We start from the raw sequence: 25,037 nt of genomic DNA on the forward strand, positions 1-25,037 counted from the left end.
GGATACACAGTGCATTAGGACTACAGAACACCCCTGACCTCCATAACATAATGGGGAGGTGTTCTGTAGTTCACATGTAGTTGACACAGGTAAAGGTTAGAGTTGATAATATTGTTTGATATTTCAATACAGTGCATAGGATGTTACAAACATACTGGATTTCTGGCAAGATCAGCAGGTATTTTTCTGTACTTGCAGAAAAGTTCTTATCCTGTAAAAAACACTAAGGGCTCTTTCACACGGGCGTTCCTTTTTTTTTGCCCGATCAGTTCCTTTTTTTTTTTTTTTGTAACGGACACGGATGACACTTGTGTCATCTGGTCCGTATGGCTCCTTTCACACGGCCGCACCGTGTGAAAGGTCCCCTGCTAGACTTTTTTTTTTTTTTTTCCACGGAGCGGATGACATTTCTGTCATCCGCTCCGTGTGCCCGCATATCATCCCATCCGTTTGCGGATGATATGCGGACATAATGTATGTCTATGGCACTGCGGATGTCAGCGGATGACACCGCTGACATCCGATTTTCCTTCCTTTCCGTTTTTTACACGGAAGGAAAAATAGGGTTCTGTTCCGTTCATAAAAACGGAACAGAACTGACAGGAGGAAAATCGGGTGTCAGCGGATGGTATTCCGCTGACACCCGCAGTGCCATTCACTTACATTGATGTCCGCAAATCATCCGCAAAAAAATAGGATGATTTGCGGACACACGGAAAGCAGCGGAGCGGCCGTGTGAAAGGACCCTATGTCCGTTTTTCATCCCATCCGTTTGCGGATGAAAAACTGACATAATGCATGTCTATGTAAAAACGGATGTCTGCGGATGACACCACTGACATCCGTTTTTGCTTCAGTTCCGTTTTTTGAAAGGAAGAAAAAATAGGGTTCTCCTCCGTTCAAAAAAACTGAACTGAACTGAACTGACAAAAAACAGATGTCAGAGGATGATAATCCGATGACATCCGTATTTACATAGAGATACATTATGTCCGTTTTTCATCCGCAAACGGATGGGATGAAAAACGGACATACGGAACGCCCGTGTGAAAGAGCCCTTATGCAGCCACTTCTAAGGACTGATAAGCTGCAATATAATACATTTTGGTTCTTGGGCTTAGATATACTTTAAAGCCCTATGTACAGTTTAGGCGTAGAATCCATGCCCCTACCCAGGCAAAAAGATACTGCTTTGAAGTCATCAATAGCAAGTTTGGTGCTTGTACTTTTGTTTTGGTGGAAATGACAGTGCTTTTCAACCTTTGTTTCAGTCAAGGCACCCTTTATTACTGTACACAATCCCGGACACACCAGTCTGAGGGCTCATTTACGCTCTTTTTGCGTATATGCGCACGTCGCATTTTTAATGGCCACGAACGTACATGCATTTGCTAGATGCGTGGGGGTGTCATTAAGAAATGACAAAAAGGCAGCCACATTTTTGTGCGGTACAGGAAAACGTGCAATTTCACACTTGTTACCTCACTTTGTCTGGTGTGAATAAGCCCTAAAATGTGGTCTGTGAGGCAGAGTTTAATGATCTTCCGTTGTAACTCTTCTTCCTCCGAATTCCCCCTTCTAGCACAAATGCCCCCAAATTTGCCCTTCTAGCACAACCCCTCCTTAAAATCCAACTCATAGTACAAACCCCCCCCCCTCAAATTCAACTTTCTAGCACAATTCCCCCCCCCCCCCCCGTTCCCAAATCCCCAATCCTAGAACAAACCCTGCTCTAGCCCCCTCCCCCCCCACCCAATCCCTTCTCCCAGCACAATCCCTTCAAATCTCCCCTATTATAGGGTGACCGGATGTCCCCAGGTTCCCAGGGACAGTCCCCTGACTGAGGACATTGTCCCCAGAACAAGTCTGTCCCCGGTTTTGTCCCCGGATTCAGGGCCGGATTAAGGTAGACAGAGCATCCCATGTTGGCTGAGAGACAGCCTGGTCTCTTGAATGACGACGCCCCCCTGCTGGATGATCTCACTGCCACTCCTGCTGCTGTTCAGTGGAGGAGAAGCAAAGCCAAAAATTGACTATATAGAGGGCCGAGACCGGTGTTCCGTGAAAAAACCATACCCGTGAAAATTCCCTACCCTCGTCACTTCCAGTGCACCTACGTCATTGAACAGCTGAGGAGCTTACTAGTGCGCATGCTTGGAGGGTAGGGAATTTTCACGGTAGTGTGGCATCAGCTGTTGAGGCGGTTACATTAAAGGTTACATTAAAACATCTCGGCTGCGATATGAATCATCTCCGCTCCTACCCATGTCACTTCCCTGATCTTGTCTACTAAATGTAAAAGGGGCGGCGGGTCTATGAAAATATAAATCACGGAGCCGAGATCTCCATGATTTCGATTTCATACAGCCGCTTTTACATTTCGTAGCCGAGATCAGGGAATTGACATGGGTAGGAGCGGAGAAGATTCATATTGCCGCCGAGATGTTTTAATGTAACCTTTAATGTAAACGCCGCAACAGCTGAGGCGGTGTAACGTTACACACACTACCGTGAAAATTCCCTACCCTCCGAGCATGCGCAATGCTAAGCTCCTCAGCTGTTCAATGACGTATCCGGAGCTGTGAGCATGCACACTGCTACGCTGCTCAGCTGTTCCTTTACGTTTATGACAGGAAGTGACGTGGGTATGGAATTTTCACAGGGTATGGTTTTTTAACGATACCCCGGGAGGTGAGCGGATACAGGAAGTAGTGTTTGTACACAGGGGAAGGCAGTGGGGGAGCAGGGGTCAGGGCTGATGCAGCTGCATGGAGAGATGGAGAGTTTAGCTGTTGTGGGGGAAGGGCTAAGAGTTGGCTGCAGAGATAATCTGTGAGAGAAGGGTGCAGTGGTGAGCTATGGATGTGAGGGCAGAGGTGTCTTCTGTGCATAGCAAACCTCCTGAACCCTGCACTCTTTGTGTAACACCCTCCTGTATATTATGTAGTCCTGTGCCCAGCGCTCTGTAAATTATGCAGCCCTGTGCCCAGCGCTCTGTGTATTATGCAGTCCTGTGCCCAGCGCTCTGTGTATTATGTAGTCCTGAACCCAGCGCTCTGTTACGTAGTCCTGTACCCAGTGCTCTGTGTATTATGTAGTCCTGTGCCCAGCACTCTGTGTATTATGTAGTCCTATGCTCAGTGCTCTGTGTATTATGTAGTCCTGTATCTAGCGCTCTGTATATTATGCAGTCCTGAACCCAGTGCTCGGTGTATTATGCAGTCCTTTGCCCAGCGCTCTGTGTATTATGCAGTCCTGTGCCCAGTGCTCTGTGTATTATGCAGTCCTGTACCCAGCATTCTGTGTATTATGCTGTCCTTTGCCCAATGCTCTGTGTATAATGCAGTCCTGTTCCATTTGCCAATAAAAAAAAAAAAAATATGTCCCCGGATTTTATTTTAAAAATCTGGTCACCTTACCCTATTAGCACAACCCCCCCCCCCCCAAATCCCCCCCCTCCTTCTAGCACAAATGCAGGCTGTGCTCTCTCTCCCCAGTCTCTCAGATCCATTATCTGCCCCTACCCACCATTTATGCTGTCTGTACAGGAGCAGTGTGGGGATGAGATAGGGGCAGTGATAAAATCCTGCACATTGGGATAAGAGTGCTACTCTGTATTAACTCCCATGCACTGCGCCTCTGCACAGCCCGCACGGCTCTCTCTCCTCCTCTCTACGGCTATCTGCACTATTGCCAACAAAAACAGAAAGCTGTAGTGCCACCCGACATGTTCTTATGGTAGGATGTGGGCGGGTGGGCAGCCCACTGCTTTGCTGACAATAGTAGACATAGCTGCAGGGAGGAGGAGAGAGACGTGCGGGCTGTGCTCTCTCTCTCCTCGCAGAGTTGCAGAGCACGAGAGTTAACACAGAGTAGCGCTCTGACCGGGATGTGGCTGCGGCACCCCTGAGGACTTTTTGCAGCACCCCAGTTGAAAAACCCTGACTTAGACAACAAAAAAGGAGAAGTACCAGGTCTGGTGTTAGCTTATATGCAGACTTATGTAGCACTGCCCCCTAGGGAGCTGCTGAGAATTACACTTTCTCGGGTCCCCTGGGTTACCATTAGCAACTGACAGTAGATAAACAGCAGTAACAGTTCTTGGCTCAGACAATAATCAGTCCAGGGGATTTGGTTTTTGTGTTTTAGTTTGAACTGGTATGGGAGAAGGGATGAGTGGGATACTCCAACTATGAACTAGGAACCGAGGACAATGATCTGTACTGTGTGGCAAGGCCACTGCTTCACCTTGCCACAAAAGTGAAGAAAAATAGACTGTTCCTGTTTGAATATTCTCTTCAGGGTTAACAACTTGGCACCCCCTTTACTATCACTGCCTGTTTGCTGACACCCGTCTGGTGACTCTAGCTACTGGAGGGGTTCCCTTCCTGGGCAGACCCTTTGGCAAGCTCCCCTGTACTCACGGACACTGTTTTTCCAGAGTTGCTCTGCATTCACCTCCACAGTTAGTTTCACTGGACCTCTGGGTTCAGCCACACCACTGGTTCACTAGGCCGACCACCTGTGACCACCTTCCTCAGCAGTCAGGAGGAGAGACAGCCGTCACCCTCCTCCTGGGACCTAGCTTCCCATCCAAAGACACCCTGTCACTTGTGCCCTTGGCTTTTATAACCTATCCCAGGATGCACCACTGTCTGTGCTAATCCACTGGGAAAGTTACAGAGCCTGTGCGTCACTGGCTGGGTTTCCTCCACTGTCCAACAGGCTCCCCTATTGGACACGGTGGGGACACTCCCTCAGACCAGATGAATCACACATGCAACAGGCCTCACTAGAAATCCTGCTCCCCTGTTAAGCAGATAGAGCAACTATATTTTACCCACTGCTCTCCTGATAAGCAGGCAGAGCAAACTATACTCCCTACCTAGCACCTATCTAGGAGGGTGCTACATTTATAACTGTAATATTATAATACAACACATTGTTGTAAAGTTACCATTTTTTTTAAAGGAAAAGTTCACCTTTTGGGAAAAAATAATAAATGCACATATTTTTGCAAGAAAAAAATGTGCATTCATTATGTTTCCCTAAGGAACCTGGAAAGCACTGCACATAAGATCAATGGATCAGGAGTGCAATGCCAGACTCCTGCAGACAAGCCTTGCAGCTTTCAGCCTGTACCTCCATACAGGCTGACTGTTTACAAGCTGCAGGGCTTGTGAGTGAATTTTGAGGCCTCATATCAGCAACTTCACAGGCCATTCAGAACTACAAGCCATTAGCCACAATGGCTGACTGTAGTTCATGCATTGAAATACAGTAACTACTGGCACAAAGACAAAGTGCATCCGTAAATAATAAGGCACATTTAAAATAGTCCAAAGGAAATGCAACTAAAGTATAAAGGCCATAAGTCCAAATAAAAAAGTGTATTTCTCTAATAAATTGTACTGGTGGTAGCTATTCTCAGAGAAAGCCGATTCTGCGGGATAAAGTAAGAAAGGGAAAAGCAAGAAGGGCAACCTGAGTGTAGTATTAGTGTAAATGGTTTAATAGTAAATTACATAACACTCACAGGATAGAAGTTAAAAACAGCTCATCTGGTAAAATACAGAGCCTGTCCTGGGGCCGCTTTGAGGGCAGCGGCGCCCGTAAAGAAATGTCTCCCGGCCCGGCTGACACGGCAACTGCGCATGCGCCGTTCCGAAGATACATGTACAAGCTTCGGCATATTTGGCCACACAGCACATGCGCAGTTCTGGTCATGTTCCTTGGGTTACCTATCGCCGCCTGTGCCCGGGGGAGGCTCCGGGGGGGCAGGTAGGAGCCATGCTGACAGGGGGAGGGACGTATGGGGAGCGAGGACGGGGCCCGGAGGGGGAGTTCCGGTCACATAATGCTGCCGGGCTGCGCAATTTTTAAATGTATTTTCAGCCCTCTCCGTGATGGTGCGTGCCGGCCGGCCGAGCAATAGGACTGTACCCCTCCAGCCTCTGGTCAGTGGTCACCTGTACATTCTGTCCTCTACCATCCATTGCACAGCCTCTGATCCCCTGTCATGGTTTTCTCTCCTCTCCCATAAAAATGCACAGCCTCTGACCACTTGTCCTGTGTTGCTCTCCTGTTCCATGCCCGCGCAGCGCCTGACATCTGTACCATGACCCCACAGCGCCTGATATGTACAATGCCTGCACAGCGCCTGACATCTGTACCATGCCTGCACAGCGCCAGACATCTGTACCATACCCGCACAGCACCAGACATCTGTACCATGCCCGCACAGCGCCTGACATCTGTACAATGCCCGCACAGCGCCAGACATCTGTACCATGGCCGCACAGCGCCAGACATCTGTACCATGGCCGCACAGCGCCAGACATCTGTACCATGCCCGCACAGCGCCAGACATCTGTAGCATGGCCGCACAGCGCCAGACATCTGTAGCATGGCTGCACAGCGCCAGACATCTGTACCATGGCAGCACAGCGCCCGACATCTGTACCATGGCCGCACAGCACCCGACATCTGTACCATGGCCGCACAGCGCCCGACATCTGTACCATCCCATATGGAAGAAAAATATATTTCCAATATATTTAGGGAAAAAAATTTTAGAAATATATTGAATATGGCCAAAATTGTAGCATTTCAAATTTATTTCCAATATATTTGGGAAAAATAAAAAATGTTTTCTTATAATATATTTTAAATATATTTTTCTTCCATGTGGGATTGCCGCGCAGTGCCAGAGATCTGTACCATTGCCGCACAGCTCCCGACATCTCCTGTACCATGCCCGCAGCCCCTGCATCTCCTGTATCATGTCCGCACTTTTACCACTTTTAACCGGAATTTGCTCATATATATATGAAGCACTACATGCTTTCATATCTTTCTTATCTATATATAATACACTCATCAAATGTGCTTTAAAATGCATGGTTTTCTCTTCTATGAACAAGAAAATAATGGTGCTATGCTGTTGGGTCGGTATAATAATGCTATGGGGCTGGTATGTAATTTCCAGGGCTGAATTTTATTCCCAGTCCAGCCCTGGTAAAATAGTATCATTCTGGTCTCTCCTGGCATCTTTTAAACTGCATGCACAAAGCTTCTAGGGCAAAAATGGATCCGTAGCACGTTCTGTGGCCACCAGGAAGTTAATTGGAACCAGCGTGGATGAAATGATGTCACAGGAAGCAGGAAGACGGCATGAACACTGTACTGAAGGGGCAGGCTACGCGTTTGGAGCTTCTGCTCCTTCTACTGGCCAAAGAGTTCTATGAATTACATGCTGCTGAGGGTAAGAGAAAATGTATGGCCATAGAAGATGTTTATCTAATTTTTTCAGCACCAGGCAGAACTTAAAGACATCAGATATGAAATATTACCAATGAGAAAGCCAAAATATTAAAATGTTTGCACCAACATGACCACATTGCTTTCTCTTTAAGATGAACTGCTATCATCTGAAGAATGGACAAATCAGATTGTGTGTTGAATTAGCTGAAGACTCAAACTCTCCTTAACTATGCTGCTCAAAATAACAGTTTATAATGGCATAACAAAGCATAGGGGTGCTTACCATTGCAGGTATAGCCGTCCTGATCCAGTTCATAGCCTTGATTACAGCGACAGAGAAAGGTGCCATAAGTGTTGTAGCAGCGCTGTTGGCATGGTGCGCCCATTGAACATTCATTGACATCTGTAAGCGATAAGAGCACTATGTATAACATGTTCTTTTAATTAAGGCAATAAGCAAGAAAAAAAAAATTCTTGCAATGTATCTTTTTGTGTCTTGCACAATAATGGTTCAGCATAAGCTTTTCTGGAGGGCTGCCAAGCCACACTTAACTGTGACATCTGAGAATTCTCACCATTTTATGCATGATTTCATAGCCCTTTCTCTGCCAAAAATTCTCTCCGGGGACCTGTAATGACGACTCTACAGAGAAATCTTTCTCAGCTGGTCTTTTCCAACACTTCTATGGACTCATATTGTATGTACAACCCTGCTACTTCCTGAAATCTGACTAATCTAGACTCTATTTTCAGTAAACTCCTAAAACCATAATTTAACCGCATTGTAAGTTGATGATTAGATAATAACCTATACCAAAGTCTGGAAAATATCAAATCCTCCAAATAGCTATTAAATCTAATGTAACTGCTTTTAGGCAAAATGATTGTTTAAAGAATTTCCTCCCAGCTGCAGATATTTCTAGTTACCAAACTGTCCTCTGACCAAGGAAAGAAAATCACAAGAAAAGATGAAGTTTTTACATCAAATGGCCTAATGAAAAGATTACAACTATCAACAGAAAACAATGTAAACATGTACCTGTATTTCCTACTGATAATGGAAGAAGGTATTTTATGGGTATATATACAGTATCTCACAAAAGTGAGTACATCTTTTCATGTGACAACACTAAAGAAATTACACTTTGCTGCAATGTAAAGTAGTGAGTGTACAGCTTGTATAACAGTGTAAGTTTGCTGTCCCCTCAAATTAACTCAACACACAGCTTTTAATATCTAAACCCCTGGCAACAAAAGTGAGTACACCCCTAAGTTAAAATGTCCAAATTGGGCCAAAAGTGTCAATATTTTGTGAGGCCACCATTATTTTCCAGCACTGCCTTAACCCTCTTGGGCATGGAGTTATCAGAGCTTCACAGGTTGCCCCTGGGGTCCTCTTCCACTCCTCCATGATGAAATTACGGAGCTGGTGGACATTAGAGACCTTATGGTCCTCCACCTTCCGTTTGAGGATGCCCCACAGATGCTCAATAGGGTTTAGGTCTGGAGACATGCTTGGCCAGTCTGTCACCTTTACCCTCAGCTTCTTTAGCAAGGCAGTGGTCGTCTTGGAGGTGTGTTTTGGGTCGTTATCATGTTGGAATACTGCCCTGTGGCCCAGTCTCCGAAGGGAGGGGATCGTGCTCTACTTCAGTATGTCACAGTACATGTTGGCATTCATGGTTCCCTCAATGAACTGTAGCTCCCTAGTGACAGCAGCACTCATGCAGCCCCAGATCATGACACTCTCACCACCATGCTTGACTGTAGGCAAGACACACTTGTCTTTGTACTCCTCACTTGGTTGCCGCCACACGATTGACACCATCTAAGTTTATCTTGGTCTCATCAGACCACAGGACATGGTTCCAGTAATTTTCTTCAGCAAACTGCAGGCTTTCTTGTGCAACATCTTTAGAAGAGGCTTCCTTCTGGGACGACAGCCATGTAGACCAACTTGATGCAGTGTGCGGCGTATGGTTTGAGCACTGACAGGCTGACCCTTCAACCTCTGCAGCAATGCTGGCAGCACTCATATATGTATTTCCCAAAGACAACCTCTGGATTTGATGCTGATCACGCGCACTCAACTTCTTTGGTCGACCATGGCGAAGCCTGTTCTGAGTGGAACCTGTCCTGTTAAACCGCTGTATGGTCTTGGCCATCGTGCTACAGCTCAGTTTCAGGATCTTGCCATGTTGAACTTCCAGTGACCAGTATGAGAGAGTGAGAGCGATAACCCCAAATCTAACACACCTGCTCCCCATTTACACCTGAGACCTTGTACCACGAATGAGTTACATAACACCGGGGAGGGAAAGTGTCTAATTGGGCCCAATTTGGACATTTTCACTTAGGGGTGTACTCACTTTTGTTGCCAGTGGTTTAGGCATTAATGGCTGTGTGTTGAGTTATTTTTTAAGGGGACAGCAAATTTACACAAGCTGTACACTCACTAATTTACATTGTAACAAAGTGTCATTTCTTTAGTGTTGTCACATGAAAAGATATAATAAAATATTTACAAAAATGTGAGGGGTGTACTCACTTTTGTGAGATACTGTATACTGTATATATATTTATAGATATTATATACCGTATATACTCGAGTATAAGCCGAGTTTTTCAGCATGTTTTTTCATGCTGAAAATGCACCCCTCGGCTTATACTCGAGTCACTGACTGGAGTGTCTTTTTAAAAATGGCGCCGCCCAGCGCCGACGTGTCACTGCGCATGTGCCGCATGCCCGGAAATAGCCGAACGTGTTCGGCTTTTTCCGAGCATCGGTGGCGCATTTGCGGTGACGTATGGCGGCGCCGGGTGGCGCGATTTTTAAATCGAAGACGGCGCCTCACCGACAGGTAAGTGAGATGCCTCCGCAGCCCCTGTATTTCCTCATGCAGTGCTGCGGGCATGGTACAGACATTCTCCTGTACCATGCCCGCAGCACTGCATCTCCTGTGCCATGCCTGTAATTACTGTGCCATGCCTATACCTACTGTGCCATGCCTGTACATACTGTGCCATGCCTCTAATTACTGTGCCATGCCTATACATACTGTGCCATGCCTCTAATTACTGTGCCATGCCTCTACCTACTGTGCCATGCCTCTACCTACTGTGCCATGCCTATACATACTGTGCCATGCCTGTACTTACTGTGCCATGCCTGTACTTACTGTGCCATGCCTGTACTTACTGTGCCATGCCTATACCATCACCTGTACTATGCCTATACCATGACCTGTGCCATGCCTGTACCGTGACCTGTGCCATGCCTGTACCGTGACCTGTGCCATGCCTGTACCGTGACCTGTGCCATGCCTGTACCGTGACCTGTGCCATGCCTGTACTGTGACCTGTGCCATGCCTGTACTGTGACCTGTGCCATGCATGTACCATGACCTGTGCCATGCCTATACCTTCACCTGTGCCATGCCTGTACCATCACCTGTGCCCTGACCTGTGCCATGCCCTTACCATGACCTGTGCAATGCCTGTACTATGACCTGCGCTATCTCCTGTACCATGCACGCAGCCCCTGTTTTGTGTCTCGTGGTGGTCCAGTTGGGTCCAGTAGCTGCAGCATTTCCCACCCTAGGCTTATACTCGAGTCAATAAGTTTTCCCACTTTTTTGTGGCAAAAGTAGGGGGTCTCGGCTTATATTCGGGTCGGCTTATACTCGAGTATATACGGTAGTACATTCCTGCTTCCCTATGCAGAAACATCTTCCAAAAAGAGCCAAGGGGACAGTTAGAGCTAAGGGAAGGGATTTGGCTTAAACTAGGGTACAGGGTTAGGGCTAGAGGGTATTAGGCAAACCTCTGTGTGACAGATAAGCCCCGTACACATGGGCATAAAAAAAACCCGGCCGACATTTGGGCCTTGTGTATGGTACCCTGTTCAGCAGAGGCTGGCCTTTTGGCCGTGGCTTCTGTCAGACAAGCATGCTGGAAACCAGCAGCCAACCAGCTCCCAAACAGCGCTCTCAGCCAATGGCAGAGAGCGCTGATCAAAGTGTTCTGGCGGGAGGGCGGGGTCGTCCCCATGTCAGAACACAACTGCTCAACGGGGAAGAGCGCTGTATTAAAGTTGGATCGATCCGACCGGAGCTGACAGTTTTTTTTATTCAACTCGCTGGGTTGAATGGAAAAAAAACAGTGTGTACCAGGCTTTAGTGTAGAAATTAGTGTAATTAATAGGATATAGGTAATCAGGGATCAAGCATACTGTTAACAGGAGGGTTAGGCATTTGGCAAACACAATCTGGTTTTTGGTAAATTGACAAATGCAATCCATTGTTCATGACCATATAACTGCAGGCCAGCTCACTCGTATCTGCCACTGACAAGGTTTATTTGAATTCAATGAAAAATGTTATATCTATGATAGGATTACAGTATGTGAATACTATCAGTTTTGTGTACAGTATATGTCCAGAGCAGAGAACCAATAAACATTCATTTTGCCTGTTTTATGCAATTCAAACACAACTTAATTCACTAGAATCTTTTAACCTTTCTTTAGAAATGTACCTAATTATGGCAAAGATAATCAAATTAGTTGGGGTGGGGCTTTGCTAATGAGGTAATAGTTGGGTATTATTTTAATAAAAACTTCATTTTTAAAAATTTTTACATTACATTGTTATGTTAAAGCTTAGATCTACTTTAAAGAGAGACTTAAAGGGGTTGTAAAGTCAGAAGGTTTTTTTATCTTAATACATTCTATGCATTAAGATTAAAAGCCTTCTGTGTGCAGCAGCCCCCCTCAGCCCCCTTAATACTTACCTGAGCCCTCTCTCTATCCAGCAATGTCCACAAATCCGTCAGCTGTCTCAGCTGATTAGCCGAGACACAGCGGTGGGGCCATGGGCTCCGGCTGCTGTTAATTAAACTCAGTTAGCCAGTCAGGATAGAGAGGGGGTGGGCCCGAACGGCAGCTCAGTTTTTGAATGGATACATGAAACTGAAGCTCGGCTCGAGTGCCTCAATAGCAAGCTGCTTGCTGTGGGGGCACTCAATAGGAGGGAGGGGCTAGGAGCTCTAGCCAGGGACCCGAGAAGACCATTACACAGGGCAGGTACTGTAAGTATAAAATGTTTGTTATTTTAATAGTAAAGAAAACAAGACTTTACAATCACTTTAACGTGGTTGTAAACCCTTACATATACTCAGGGAAGTAACTAGTCTCAGGTGATACACAGAGATTAAATTAATCCTTCTATAAGTTATACCTGTTTATCTGCAGTCTTCTCTTCTCTACAGAAATTCAAAGGGCAGAATTTATAAAGTTTGTGTGAGATGTCAGAAAAAAGTGGGTGGAGAGTTAGAGCTCTAGAGAGAGTAGAGCTCTGAGAGCTGATTGGAGAGAAGGGACATGCTTCCCTTTACACAGCACACAGGAACAGAGCTAAGAGCTATTAATCAGCTGGAGATCCCTCCTCTGTCACCTTTTTTCTCTTAGTGTCAGAAGAAACTCGTACAGATAGCAGAGGAATGGGGCAGCAGACGGAAATGACACTTACCGCTCTGGATGGAGACAAGTATATATTATAGCGGGATATGCTTTGTGGATATTTCATGTCTGAGGTTGATAACCACTTAAAACGTGATTATATCCCATACTTTGTAAACATATCTCTCTATTGGTGTTTCTTTATTCTAGCTAGCTTCAAGTTTCATATTGGACCATTATCATGTATTGTATATTATTATTAATTTTAGCTGTAATACTACTTTTGCTAAGAGTTTTATTTTCACTCTTCGGTAATTTGGTTGATTTATTTGTGTGTTTTATTCTTGTATTATGTGTCATCTTTCAGCCCTGCTAGGCTTTTATTTGATTTCACATTGGTATAAACTTGTACCTGGACTGCAGTATCACAAGGTGACACTTCAGTTCACTTTACCCAGTCACAACCTAAGGTGGATATGGGAGCCTTTTGGTAGGCAGAAGGTGCCAACCTAGAATCCAGGTTCCATTCACCTAAACAAGCCTTACCCTATTTTGTGATTTTAGGAAAAAAAATGTAGGGAATCCAGCACCATCTACCTACTAATTCATATATTAGTATATTTATCACCATCCGGAAGGATTTTCCTCACTCCCTGTCCCAGTGACAGAGGTTGCCAAGAAAGACCATTAAAAAATAACCTCTCCAACAGGGACACCAACAACCATAACATGTTTAATAGGGCAGTGAAGGGTTGGAACAGCAATAAAACCTGACAGACCTTTCAACCCTTCCCCACATGTTGCACTCCTAAAACTTAGCTATAAAGGTACCTTGTATTTAAATAACTATGACTTAACACAAGCATTAGTCCAAGTTCTGACATCCCTCTGGCATCTCGCCATTGAAAGTATTCTGCCTTCAATAGCACACACAGGTTTTGTTTGTGAATATATGACCTCACCAGGCAAATGCTGGTTGCAAGATTATATTTTCCAGATTCTGTATACTAATGTAACATGGTTGTAGACAAAATGTATGGTGGCTACCAAAATGAGATGGTGCATGCATGGAAAGTTACCATTCTTTGCATGACCCTATACTTGTCGAAAGCAGATAAAGAGTTTAGAGTTTCTTACCTACACATGAGCGGTTATTAGATGCCAGCTGAAATCCCGGCTCGCACTGACAGGTGAAAGATCCAGGAGAATTAACACATCGATGTTGACAGTATCTGTATCTGCACTCGTCAATGTCTGCAATGGTAAGAAGACCAAAGTATTAGAGGAATAGAAGCAATGTATGCGGGAGAGTGTAGTTCTACAATTAACTGACTTCTAGCTGTGGGACTTAAGGAGAAACTTGAGGACAAACTCCCTTTTAGCCCTGTTATATTCATTACAGGATACCTATTATGAAGAATTTCAGAGGAGGCCAACTGCTGATGGTCATTTTGGCCCATTTTTTTAATACTATCTAAGTTTTTTTACCTGGAACAATTGCACAGAACAAGAATTGTAATTTCACTCTGAATTTACTTGATACATGATTATTTTGACTACATGCCGACCGTCGGCTGCAGATATACTGCGGCAGGCTGGCTCGGCTGCGCAAACTGCCGTACCTGTGGTTTGTGGGAGCGCTCCTGGGGGCACGCGCATGCCCCCATTAGCCAGCAGGGGAGCTGACTCACGGGGCCAGCGGCCGCGATTGCTGCCGGGCACCCGCGATCACTCCCCATGGAGAGAGAATGATGGTCTGCTGTTGTAAACACAGCAGACCGTTGTTCTCTCTGGACTCAGCACAGAGCGCCTGTGATCCTCCTATTTAGGATCACAGGTCTCTGTGTTGATTCCACAAGCCCATCCCCCCCACAGTTAGAAAACTCCCTAGCATCACTTAACCCTTTGATCGCCCCTGAGTTAACCCCTTCCCTGCCAGTGTCATTATTATAGTAACATATTTTTAGCACTGATTGATGTAGTAATGTCACTGGTCCCCCCCCAAAATGTCAAAAATTAGGTGTCCAATCTGTCCGCCACAATATTGAAGTCCAGCTAAAAATCGCTCATTGCTGCCATTACTAGTAAAATAAATAAATAAATAGAAATGACATAAATCTTTTCCCTTGTATGGAGACACGATAACTTTTGCGTAAACCCATCAAAATACGCTTATGGTGATTTTTTTAACCAAAAAAAGGGAGCAGAATACAAATTTGCCTAAAATGATGAAAAAATTTGATTTTTACATTTTTTTTTATTTTATTGGGAATGTTGTATAGCAGAATGTGAAAAATATGTGAAAAATATTGTTTTTTTATTCAAAATTGAAGCTCTTTTTTTGTTTATAGCACAAAAAATAAAAATTGCACAGCTGATCAAATACCACCAAAAGAAAGCTCTGTTTGTGAGAAAAAAGGACATCAATTTTATTTGGGTACAGCGTCGAGGCAATTGTCCGTTAAAGTAACGCAGTGCCGAGACGCAAAAAATTGGCCTGGTCATTAGGGGGGTAAAACCTTCCGGGGCTGAAGTGGTTAAGTTTAGGCTTTGGAGAGCTTTGAAGCTAAAAACAACCGGCAAGCAGTGTTTTCAGAAGGAGGTCAACAAAATCAGCTCCTATATTCATTTAATGATTTTTATTTTCAAATATTGAGAGTATACCTGCCTGAGTGGGAGACTGTGACATCATCTGCCCGGCTTTCCGCCTCAGCCATTCACAGGAAGCTTTGTATTCATTCAAAGAATACAAAGCTTGCTGTGAATGGCATAGAGCTTAGCCCAACTTGATTTTGTTCCAGGAGTCAGACGGGAACATGACGTCCCACTGCTGGAACACAGTACCGTTTACTGTACGTAGCTGGGGCCACATACAGTTTATACAGCACACACAGCAGGCACATCTAGTAGAGAAGGGTGTTAGTTTGGACCAGTTTTTTCCAAACTATTTAAATTTCACTAAAAGCTGGAGATCAGATTTAAGATGACACTAAACAATATTCTTAGTTCCGAAAAATAATTCAAACATATCCACTACTGTAATCTTTTTTTCTGTTAAATTGTTTCTTGCTGTGCTTTTCTGGCTCCTTGTTCCCAAATCTTTTCTTTTCCTCTTCACTTCTGTTTGTGTGGAATGAGTTGTGATCATATACACTTACAAATTCCATTGTCCGTACCCATCTCAAAAAGGAACAAAAGAGATCGGCTACTTTTCTATATACAGTGGGGCCATTGGAAGAAGAAACATAGCCACCCTCTAACAGGAAGTAGGATCACAGCAACTGGAAGTACAGGATATTGAAGATCTGGAGGAAGCTGAGAGCAATAGAAGGTACTTTTCTGAGATAAGAATGCATACATAAAAAAAAATTAGATTTTTTTAACCACTTGCCGACTGTCCGCCGCAGTTATACTGTGGCAGGCTGGCTCTGCTGTGTGAAACGACGTAGGGGTACGTCAGTTCGCAGGAGTGCTTCTAGGGGTGAGCGCGCACCACCGGCGGTACACTTTCGTCCCAACTAGGCAGCGGGGATGCCGATGCACTTTTACCGCAGCACCGATGGCCTACCGGCTAATCCGCGATTGCTCCCTGCTGTGAGAGAAGGACTGTCAGCTGTTGTAAACACAGCTGACCGTTCTTCTCTCTGAAATGATCACAAAGCACCTGTGATCCTTCTATATAGGAAAACAGGTCTCTATGATCATTTCACAAGCCCATCCCCCACAGTTAGAAAATATTTCCCAATGCTCACAATTAACCCTTTGATCACCCCTAGGTTAACCCCTCCCCTGCCAGTGTCATTATTACAGTAACAGTGCATATTTTTATTTATTTTGTTTATAGCGCAAAAAAAAAAAATCGTACAGGTGATCAAATACCACCAAAAGAAAGCTCTATATGTGGGAAACAAAGGACATCACTGTTATTTCGGTACAGTGTCGCACAACCGCACAATTTTACTTTAAAGTAACGCAGTGCCGAATCGCAAAAAATGGTCATTAAGGGGGCAAATCCTTCCAATCCAGAACTGGTTAAAGCAGAGTTTAACATCACTTTAAGTGCTTAGTGAAGGCTTAGCAAATTTCCATTATGAAGCCATTTCAAAAGCATGTTCAGAATGTGAATTAGCTCTGCTTCACACTACCGTGACTTGTTAAGTGACAAAGTGACAAAGTCCCATTAACAGCAATAGAACCGTTCTAATCTGTGTGACTCTGACTTAGAAAAAGGTTTCTGCACTACTTTGGGACGACTTTAACGTGACTTGCATTCACTTCTGTCAAAAAAAAAAAGGATTTATAATACAGAATTGTTGGCCTACTGAAAAGTATGTCCATGTACAGTAGAATATGCACTCAATAATTGGACCGGGCTCCTTTTGCATGAATTACATCATTCGTGTAACATCATCTTTTGTATTTTCCACAACAAAAAAAAAATAGGTTATGGTTATTGTATTTTTTTTTGCATTACAATAAAAAACGTTTTTTTTTTTTAAAAGTGCATTTAAAAACCGCTGCACAAATACTGTGTGCAGCACCCACCAATTTATGCCTGCAACAAAAACGCCCAGGTGGAGAGGAGCCATATGCCTGAGCTACTAAAAATAAGAAAAATTATCTTTTTTTTCTGGTTCTGGACATGCTACAGTGCTGAAACTTCACAGGTACACTTTTTAGACCCCCCCAGACACTAAATCCAAAAAAAGTCATGCCTGCCTCCATAAATGCCCGATAAATGCCTGCAACAAAAACGCCCAGGTGGAGAGGAGCCATATGCCTGTGCTACTAAAAAATTATAAGAAAAATGATCTTTTTTTTCTGGTTCTGGACATGCTACAGAGCTGAAACTTCACAGGTACACTTTTTAGACCCCCCAGACACTAATCCAAAGAAATCTAATTTTTTTTTTCAATAATTTTTTCAATAATTGGCTCTCTATCAAAAACGACAATTTTTAAGAACTTTTTTTTGTGTGATTGAGCATGACCCAGAACCATCATATTCGGATTGGCCAAATACAAAGTCATACAAAGTCGTCTATGATACAAGTCGCGCTGAATACGCGCAAAGTCACGCTGAAGTCGCGCTGAAAGTCGCGCTAACAAGTCGCCCCTTATGAGGCCACTTAGAGGTCGCGGCAGTGTTAACCGGCTCTTAATGAAGGTACACAAAACATTCTGAAACTATGAAAACATTTTAGCCAAAGAATAAAAAGGTTACCAACAAGGTGTACTGTGTTCGTTATTGCTGTGTAAAATACTTCATGATTAGTAATGGAAACTATGTCACTGGAATCTGTTACGAGTATAGTATAGTAGTGCCTATAACACGCAGCGTCTGAATGGTAGGTCATAATAGAACCACTTTATCTAGAAACATAGACACATTTCTGTATACCAGAAATGGTTGTAATGTGTTTCAGGTTATGGGGTGTGGTATGTCTCTGTCTATCATGTTGAAAAAAAATAAAATATGCAAAGGTAGAAAAAGCTGCAAAGAGCCAGCCATATAATGTTCATGGTATACTTACCTACACACTCATTTCCAATCTTCCTATAGCCTTCTGGACATTTACAGTGGAAACCACCTTGTATGTTTACACATTCCTGGCTCGGCAGACAGTCATCTAATTCAAGGGCGCACTCATCTGCATCTGTGAAAAAAAGGACAACTCCTTGTTGGTGGCAAATTCTAATACTTGTGGCCTAAACTAGTTGTTGGGTTGTAACTCGTAAAATATGGAAAATATGAAACATGCATTTTGTTATTCTTTAAAGTGTTACTAAACCCAGGACCCTGCATTCACTGTCTGGTCTCCCACAGTACACAGAACATGGAAATACAATTATTTTAGTAAATATAAACTGCTAAATACCTTTTTCTCATCAGTAGTATATAGCAGTCTTGTGACTTATATCAGTGTCTGGTTAAAGCTTGTAGGAAGAGTTTTCATTCTCCCATGAATGTCCTATGAGGAAGTAAGACCCCTGACCCTCTGTCTGGACAGCGCTGATTGGCCCTGTGCTTATCACATGTACTTTTCAAAAAAAAAAAAACTCCTTAGCAATACACACCAAACTGAGCATGTGCAGCTTGTTCCTGAGCTCTGTACTATCAGGAAATGATTAGGGAACATGGAAAAAGGAGAGGATCAGAGAAGACCGGATCAAATAGACTTTTTACACAACACAGATGATTAACCCCTTAGGTTTATAACAAGCATGCTTTGGTGCATATACAAACTGATTTTACTGTGGGTTTAGTACCACTTTAAGGCTTTATTAGGGCTGAATAAGAATGAATAGGAGATGTTGACAAATAACACACATTTCATATTTTACTAGCTTGTAATTCATTTCACAGATTTTTTAGATTTCCTCTTTTAAATTCAACAAAACATCCAACATCTGAATGCAAAGCTCTCCTAAACCTAATTTTAACCTAACTCAGGCTGTAGAATAGGTAGTAAGTATCTCAACGTAGCATGACAGTTCAGCTATAACCTTTTGATCAAATCAACTGTCTGCCCCTCTCACATTGAAAGTGTAGCAATGTTTCCAGGCCTTGGGCCTGACGTGGGTCTGCTATTAGTACCGGTAACACTCCCAACACATTTAAGTTGTGAACCCAGGTGTGAGAACAGAGACAATGACCATTCCAGCATCTTTGGTTTGTTTTGTTGATTGTATATTGGGGATGGGAGAAGGGAATGAGTGGGATACTCCTCTGGCTCAACTAGGTTTGACTGGAACACTGTACAGAAAAATGCCCATTGGCGCTGTATTGACACCAGCTGAATGCCAACTAGCGCTTCCTGGTGCTCAAAGATACTGTGAATACTGAACTTCAACTTTAACTTGATCCAGGACTGTAGAACACTTGACTCCTGACACTCGATGTAGTTCAAAAGTCACTGAACAGCTCCCTCCAGCCCTTCACTGACTGAGGTAGCTCCTTGTCACTGCTTGTGCTGCTGCAACTCTTAACTCTGCACAATGCACACTGTACACTGACTCTTCAGGGCCCAACCACTGGTACCCCCTTTACACTTCAGGGTCCTCTGACTATGCACCCCCTTTACAGCTAGCTGACTCCTGGACCCCTGGAACCTTCTCTGGAGTGGTCCCCTCTACACTTGGCAAACCCCTAGGGGCAGTTCACAGTACTCATGACCTTGTCAGGCTTTCCTGGAACTGAACCCCTCTTCCTCCACTGGTCCTCGGCACACTGGATCCTCTCTGCAGCTCAACTCAGCATTCTCTGGATTCCCAGGCAGCCACCCGGAACACCCGATCCTTCTGACAGGGGGAGAGACAGCCATACTCTCCCTCCTGGGACTCTGCTTCCCGCCAAAAATGCTGCGTCATGCGTTCCCTCAAAACTTATACCCACTCCCAGAATCCTCTGGGGCATAATCTGCCTTCTGGGGTAGATACAGGCCTAAGTGTGTCTCTGATTGGGTTTCCTCCACTGCCCAATGAGAACCCTCTCATTGAGCCAGTGGGGAGACTCCCCTCTCATACAGACACACCTGGGAGACATGACAGCCAGCTGAAATCATGACCCTGCTGTTAGGCAGCCAAGGCCCACTATACTTTTACCTAGCACCTACCTGTAGGGTGCTACAAAAGTAAATCTGAGTTCTCCTTGAAGTGGTTTTAAAGGCATCGCCATCATACAAAAGGTAAAGTTCCCTGCTCTGTGCAATGGTATTGCACAGAGTGGACCCATACCTCATGTTCTGGGATCCCCCATCGGCTCCGTCTGCTCCTTCTCTTCCCGGAGCCCCCATAGCAAGCTGTGTGTTGTAGGAGCACTCATGCAGGCGTGCTCCTGAGTCGGGCTGTGTGCATCATTAGGCACAGGCACCTCCGCTCCCTCCTAACAAGATCTGACTGACAGTGCAGGAAGCAATGGCTCCCACTGCTGCTTCTGTGTCCAGTGTGAAGAGGGAAAGAGAGCAACACTGCTGTAGATGGGCACAGCGCTGAATCAAGAGAGGAGCCAGGTATTTAAGGGGGGCTGAGGGAAGCTGATCATGGAATCTTAATGCAGAGAATACATTAAGGTAAAAAAAAACTTATGTATCTAGAACAACTTTAAGGCATAAAGGAAACTCTTGGAGTGTCGGTGCTCAGGCTGTATTGTTCAGTACAAATCCATAAGATCTGAAAGCCAGCAACCCGAAAGCTTTTTAAATATAAAACTTTATCTGAGCACTTACAGCAATTGCAACATCATTAAAATGTTAAGGCGTTTCGGCTGAAGCCTTACTCTTAGCATACCACTTTAAGGCATAGCTACTTAAAGCCAAACTCCACGCACAAGATTTTTATATTTTTTTAAATCTGAAATTCACAAATAAACAATGTTTTTCTTTTACTTCTTTGAAAGCTCTCTAAACTAAGATTAGAACAAAGCTTAGTGAATGGCACAGGAGGAGTTGTGGGTGCTCAACACCTGAATTGGCGAAGACTATAGACATCATTCCAATGCAATGGGGAGGTGGAGGTACTGTTTCCCGCTCTACATATCAGGGGATCTAAGCAGAGCTTTGAGAGCTTTTGATGTAGAAATAAAGACAATTTCTAATTTACATTAATTAAAGATTTAATATTTGATGATTGATTCGACAAAAAACATTGATTAAAGGTTAAAAAATGATGAAAGATTGTTGTGCTTGGAGTTTAGCGTTGTGTCAAATAATGGCTGTATGCACTGAAACAATGGGCAGTATTTATTTTAACACAAATGTCATAATAAGCTGAAGGGGAATATCCACTCCTACTGTCACTTAAAGAAAGTTTGAGGCCTAGCACTAGCATGGCCGCTCCAGGTGAGCAATCAGCGATCCACCTACTGCAATACCAAGGGGAAGGTGCTAGCACAGCTCGTCTGCAGATACACAGGAAAAAAGGAAGTCTCGAATTCGCTACACTTGTTCCACCTTTATTGCATCTTCTTTAAAAAAAACATCAGAGACTGTGCAGGATACGCTAAAAATTAACGCGTTTCACGCTACAGTTAGTGCTTACACATAACCTCCTATACCAAGGACAAATATATACACATCAATAAAGTTAATTTTACTAATTAAAGGTCCCCCAACATTCCTTTTAATGAAGGAGTGTGTAGGGAACCCAACTAAAGGTAACAACATAACCTTTAGAACCCATAAACTATACAATCATATTTCCCATCACCATAGATGTGCACCTTCTTCCATCAACCCATGTACAGGTTGGTGAGAGAGGGAGAAAACGCATTGCCCGTGGACGCTCCACACCTCTGGCGCAAGAAATTACTATCAAAGTGAAAAAGTTATCTGAAAAAAGATAACCAAGACTATCCAAAATAAACTCCTCCTGGATGCACATTAAACTGCTATAGAAAGCATTGGCCTCTAGACCTAATTCATGGTGTATACACGAGTAGAGGCTGATGACATCACACATTACTCAGATGTCATTTTCTTTTCATTGAAATTATTCCAAAATACCTAGTAACTGTTTGGTATTTCTTAAAAAGATGGGTAATTCTCTGTCCAAAGGCTGTAATTGAGTCACTAACCCCTGTCCCAGTCTCTCATTTAGGGATCATATCCCAGACACTATAGGCCTACCCACCAGGGCATTCAAACCCTTGTGAGTTTCTGGAAGATGGTAGAATACTGCCATTACTGAGTAATGGGGAACTAGGACCTAACCTTCCTCTTTGTTAAAGTTTGAGATTCCCAAAAAAAGAACCATGCCCAGAGTCACACCTCACTTACCTACACAAGTACCCAATCCTTGTGAATCAGGCTGGTACCCATTTGGGCAAGGGTTGTTTCTTTGATCAGTTTCAGCACCACCATGAGGGCTTCCAGCAGGTCCAGGATCAGTTTGGGAGTCACTAATTACAGAGGCCGAACGAGGGAGGCACAGATAACCACCATAATGATTGATGCACTTCATTTCACCTTTACAGGCATCAGGGATTGTCAGACATTCGTTGATATCTGCAGAAGTTGTAAATAAAGTTGGTAAGGAATAAATAGACAAAGGAAATTAAGACAAAAAATTAAATACATTTTATCAGATCACATAGAGCAGGAGCTTATACAAACCAGCTTCCTTGCTTCATATTAAAGCATCAAATATCATTGGTTTTTACAAAAGCATAATATTGAATGTGATATCAAAAGAGTAGTGATAATATCATATTACCTACTATGGTATCATATACTGACTGCAATATACAAAGTACAATATATTACATAATATTACATATTACACATATGTGTGACAACAAACGGGTGGGCTTTAACGCTCACATGCCACACATATGTGTCACTGGGCGGACTTGGGATGTTTAAGTTCTGAAAGCATACCTACTGTATACTCCCAACAGTCAAAGACAGCTCTTGGTCCAGACAAACAAACAGTAGCTGGCGGGAGCGACTTCCAATCAGGTAACCTTCTTGACAGCCAATAATACTGTTGTCGCGATTGCCAATCCAACCAGCTTCCTAAATGTTCAGAACTTTTAAAAGGGACCACAGGGTGGGAGGTTTTGTGCTTTTCCGCCCCCTTTTTTAAAAAGAAAAAATCTTTACAAGTATTTTCCCCCACAAAGGCTTCAGGATCACACAGAATATAATGCAAAGAATATCCTTCTGGCTATCTGGACTGTTTGGTGCTTTTTAGTTAGTCACTGCACAGAAGTAAACTCGTTCCCTTCAGGCCACAACTTGTCTTCAAGACCTACAGACCAGATTCATAGAAACACACTTTTGCCCCATGGAGCACAACACTCCCAGTGAAGGAGGAGCCCTGAGCTACAGCCATCACCCATAATAAAAGGGCTGTGCACACCAGAACAACCAGAATGCTGGTTGCTGGCAAACTTTGGATTGACGGCTAGAGGCTTCAATCCATCCAATACTCTACAAAGTCGGTGGGCTCCACAACCCATACCAGGAATTACCAACCCTGTGAAAAGCTATAAAGCCATTTATTTCTGCTCAAAGCAAACATTCTGGAGCCCCTCAATTTGCATGGGTAACAAACCCTGGGTGGCCTCCAACCATTCTGACACCATTGCCCTGTCTTGTCACAATATACACCGTTTAGCTATGACTTTATGACCACTGACTTGTTGGTAATGAATGTTAAGTGAATAACATTGATATATCTTGTTGCAATGGTATCCAAAAGTAGATAGGCAGCAAGTAAACATATTGTCCTTAAAGTTGATGTGATGAAAGCAGAAAAAGTGGCATTGTAGTTCATGTATTGTGGCTGCGTAGCTACAGACCAGTCAGAGTGCTCAGGTTGACCGGAGTCCACAGCCATAAAAGCCTACAATGGACACATGAGCAACAGAACTGGACCACGGAGTGATGGATGACGGTGGCCTGATCTGAAGAATCACATTTTCTTTTACATCATGTGGATGACCAGGTACGTGTGCATCGCTTACCTGGGGAAAAAATGGCACCAGATGCAGCATGGGAAGAAGGTAAACCGGCAGAGGCAGTGGGATGCTTTGGGCGATGTTCTGCTGGGAAACCTTGAGTCCTGCCATTCATGTGGATGTTACTTGACATGTACCACCTACCTAAACATTGTTACGGACTATGTACACCCCTTCATTGAAATTATATTTCCTATTGGCAGTGACCTCTTTCAGCAGGATAATGAGCAATGCCTTACTGCAACCTCTTGCTCCCATATTTCCTGGGCTATATACAGGAGTCCCCAAGGATATTTATATTCTATATCAGGGATCCTCAAACTACGGCCCTCCAGCTGTTGCAGAACTACACGTCCCATGAGTCATTGTAAAACTCTGACAGTCACAGACATGACTAGGCATGATGGGAATTGTAGTTCCTGAACAACCGGAGGGCCTGTTCTATATAGTACAAAAGTTATGAGAAAAAAAACCCTATTGTGGAACTGTGGCACTTCCCTGACTAGAAAAATTAAGTATGGTAACATGAAGTTCCAGTTTTTCCCATCCTTGTTAACCACTTCTTTTAGCATACCCCTCAGGGCTCTATTGAACTGTTCTACCAGCCCATCTGTTTGTGTGTGGTGCACTAAAATATTTAGGTAAATCATTTTTAAGAAACAACTCTTTGGTTACTTTTCCTTGGCCTGTCAAAATTTCGATAGGAATACCTGTCCTGGAAACATGCAGAGCAGTTCTTTTACGAAAACCCTGAGGATGTGTTTCTGAAATAGACTGCTTCTGGATAACCGGTGGCATAATCAACGACTACTAATATGTACCTGAGCCTCCTGGCAAACTTTGGTAGTTCCATGAC

At 43.9% G+C, this 25,037-nt stretch overlaps 1 protein-coding gene across 1 annotated transcript in view; it reads right to left on the reverse strand.

Moving 5' to 3' along the window:
- EFEMP2 (EGF containing fibulin extracellular matrix protein 2) overlaps window positions 1-25,037 on the reverse strand; it is a 129,701-nt gene that overhangs the window by 68,545 nt on the left and 36,119 nt on the right. Inside the window, exons 4-7 of the mRNA XM_082270181.1 lie at window positions 22,497-22,724; window positions 18,255-18,377; window positions 13,859-13,975; window positions 7,547-7,666 (exon numbers count right to left, since the gene is read on the reverse strand). Of these exons, the coding sequence (XP_082126307.1) occupies window positions 7,547-7,666; window positions 13,859-13,975; window positions 18,255-18,377; window positions 22,497-22,724 (588 nt within the window). The remainder of the gene's footprint in view (window positions 1-7,546; window positions 7,667-13,858; window positions 13,976-18,254; window positions 18,378-22,496; window positions 22,725-25,037) is intronic.

The sequence above is a fragment of the Pelophylax lessonae genome (genome assembly GCF_965119305.1).
Source record: "Pelophylax lessonae genome assembly, chromosome: 10".
NCBI lineage: Eukaryota > Metazoa > Chordata > Amphibia > Anura > Ranidae > Pelophylax > Pelophylax lessonae.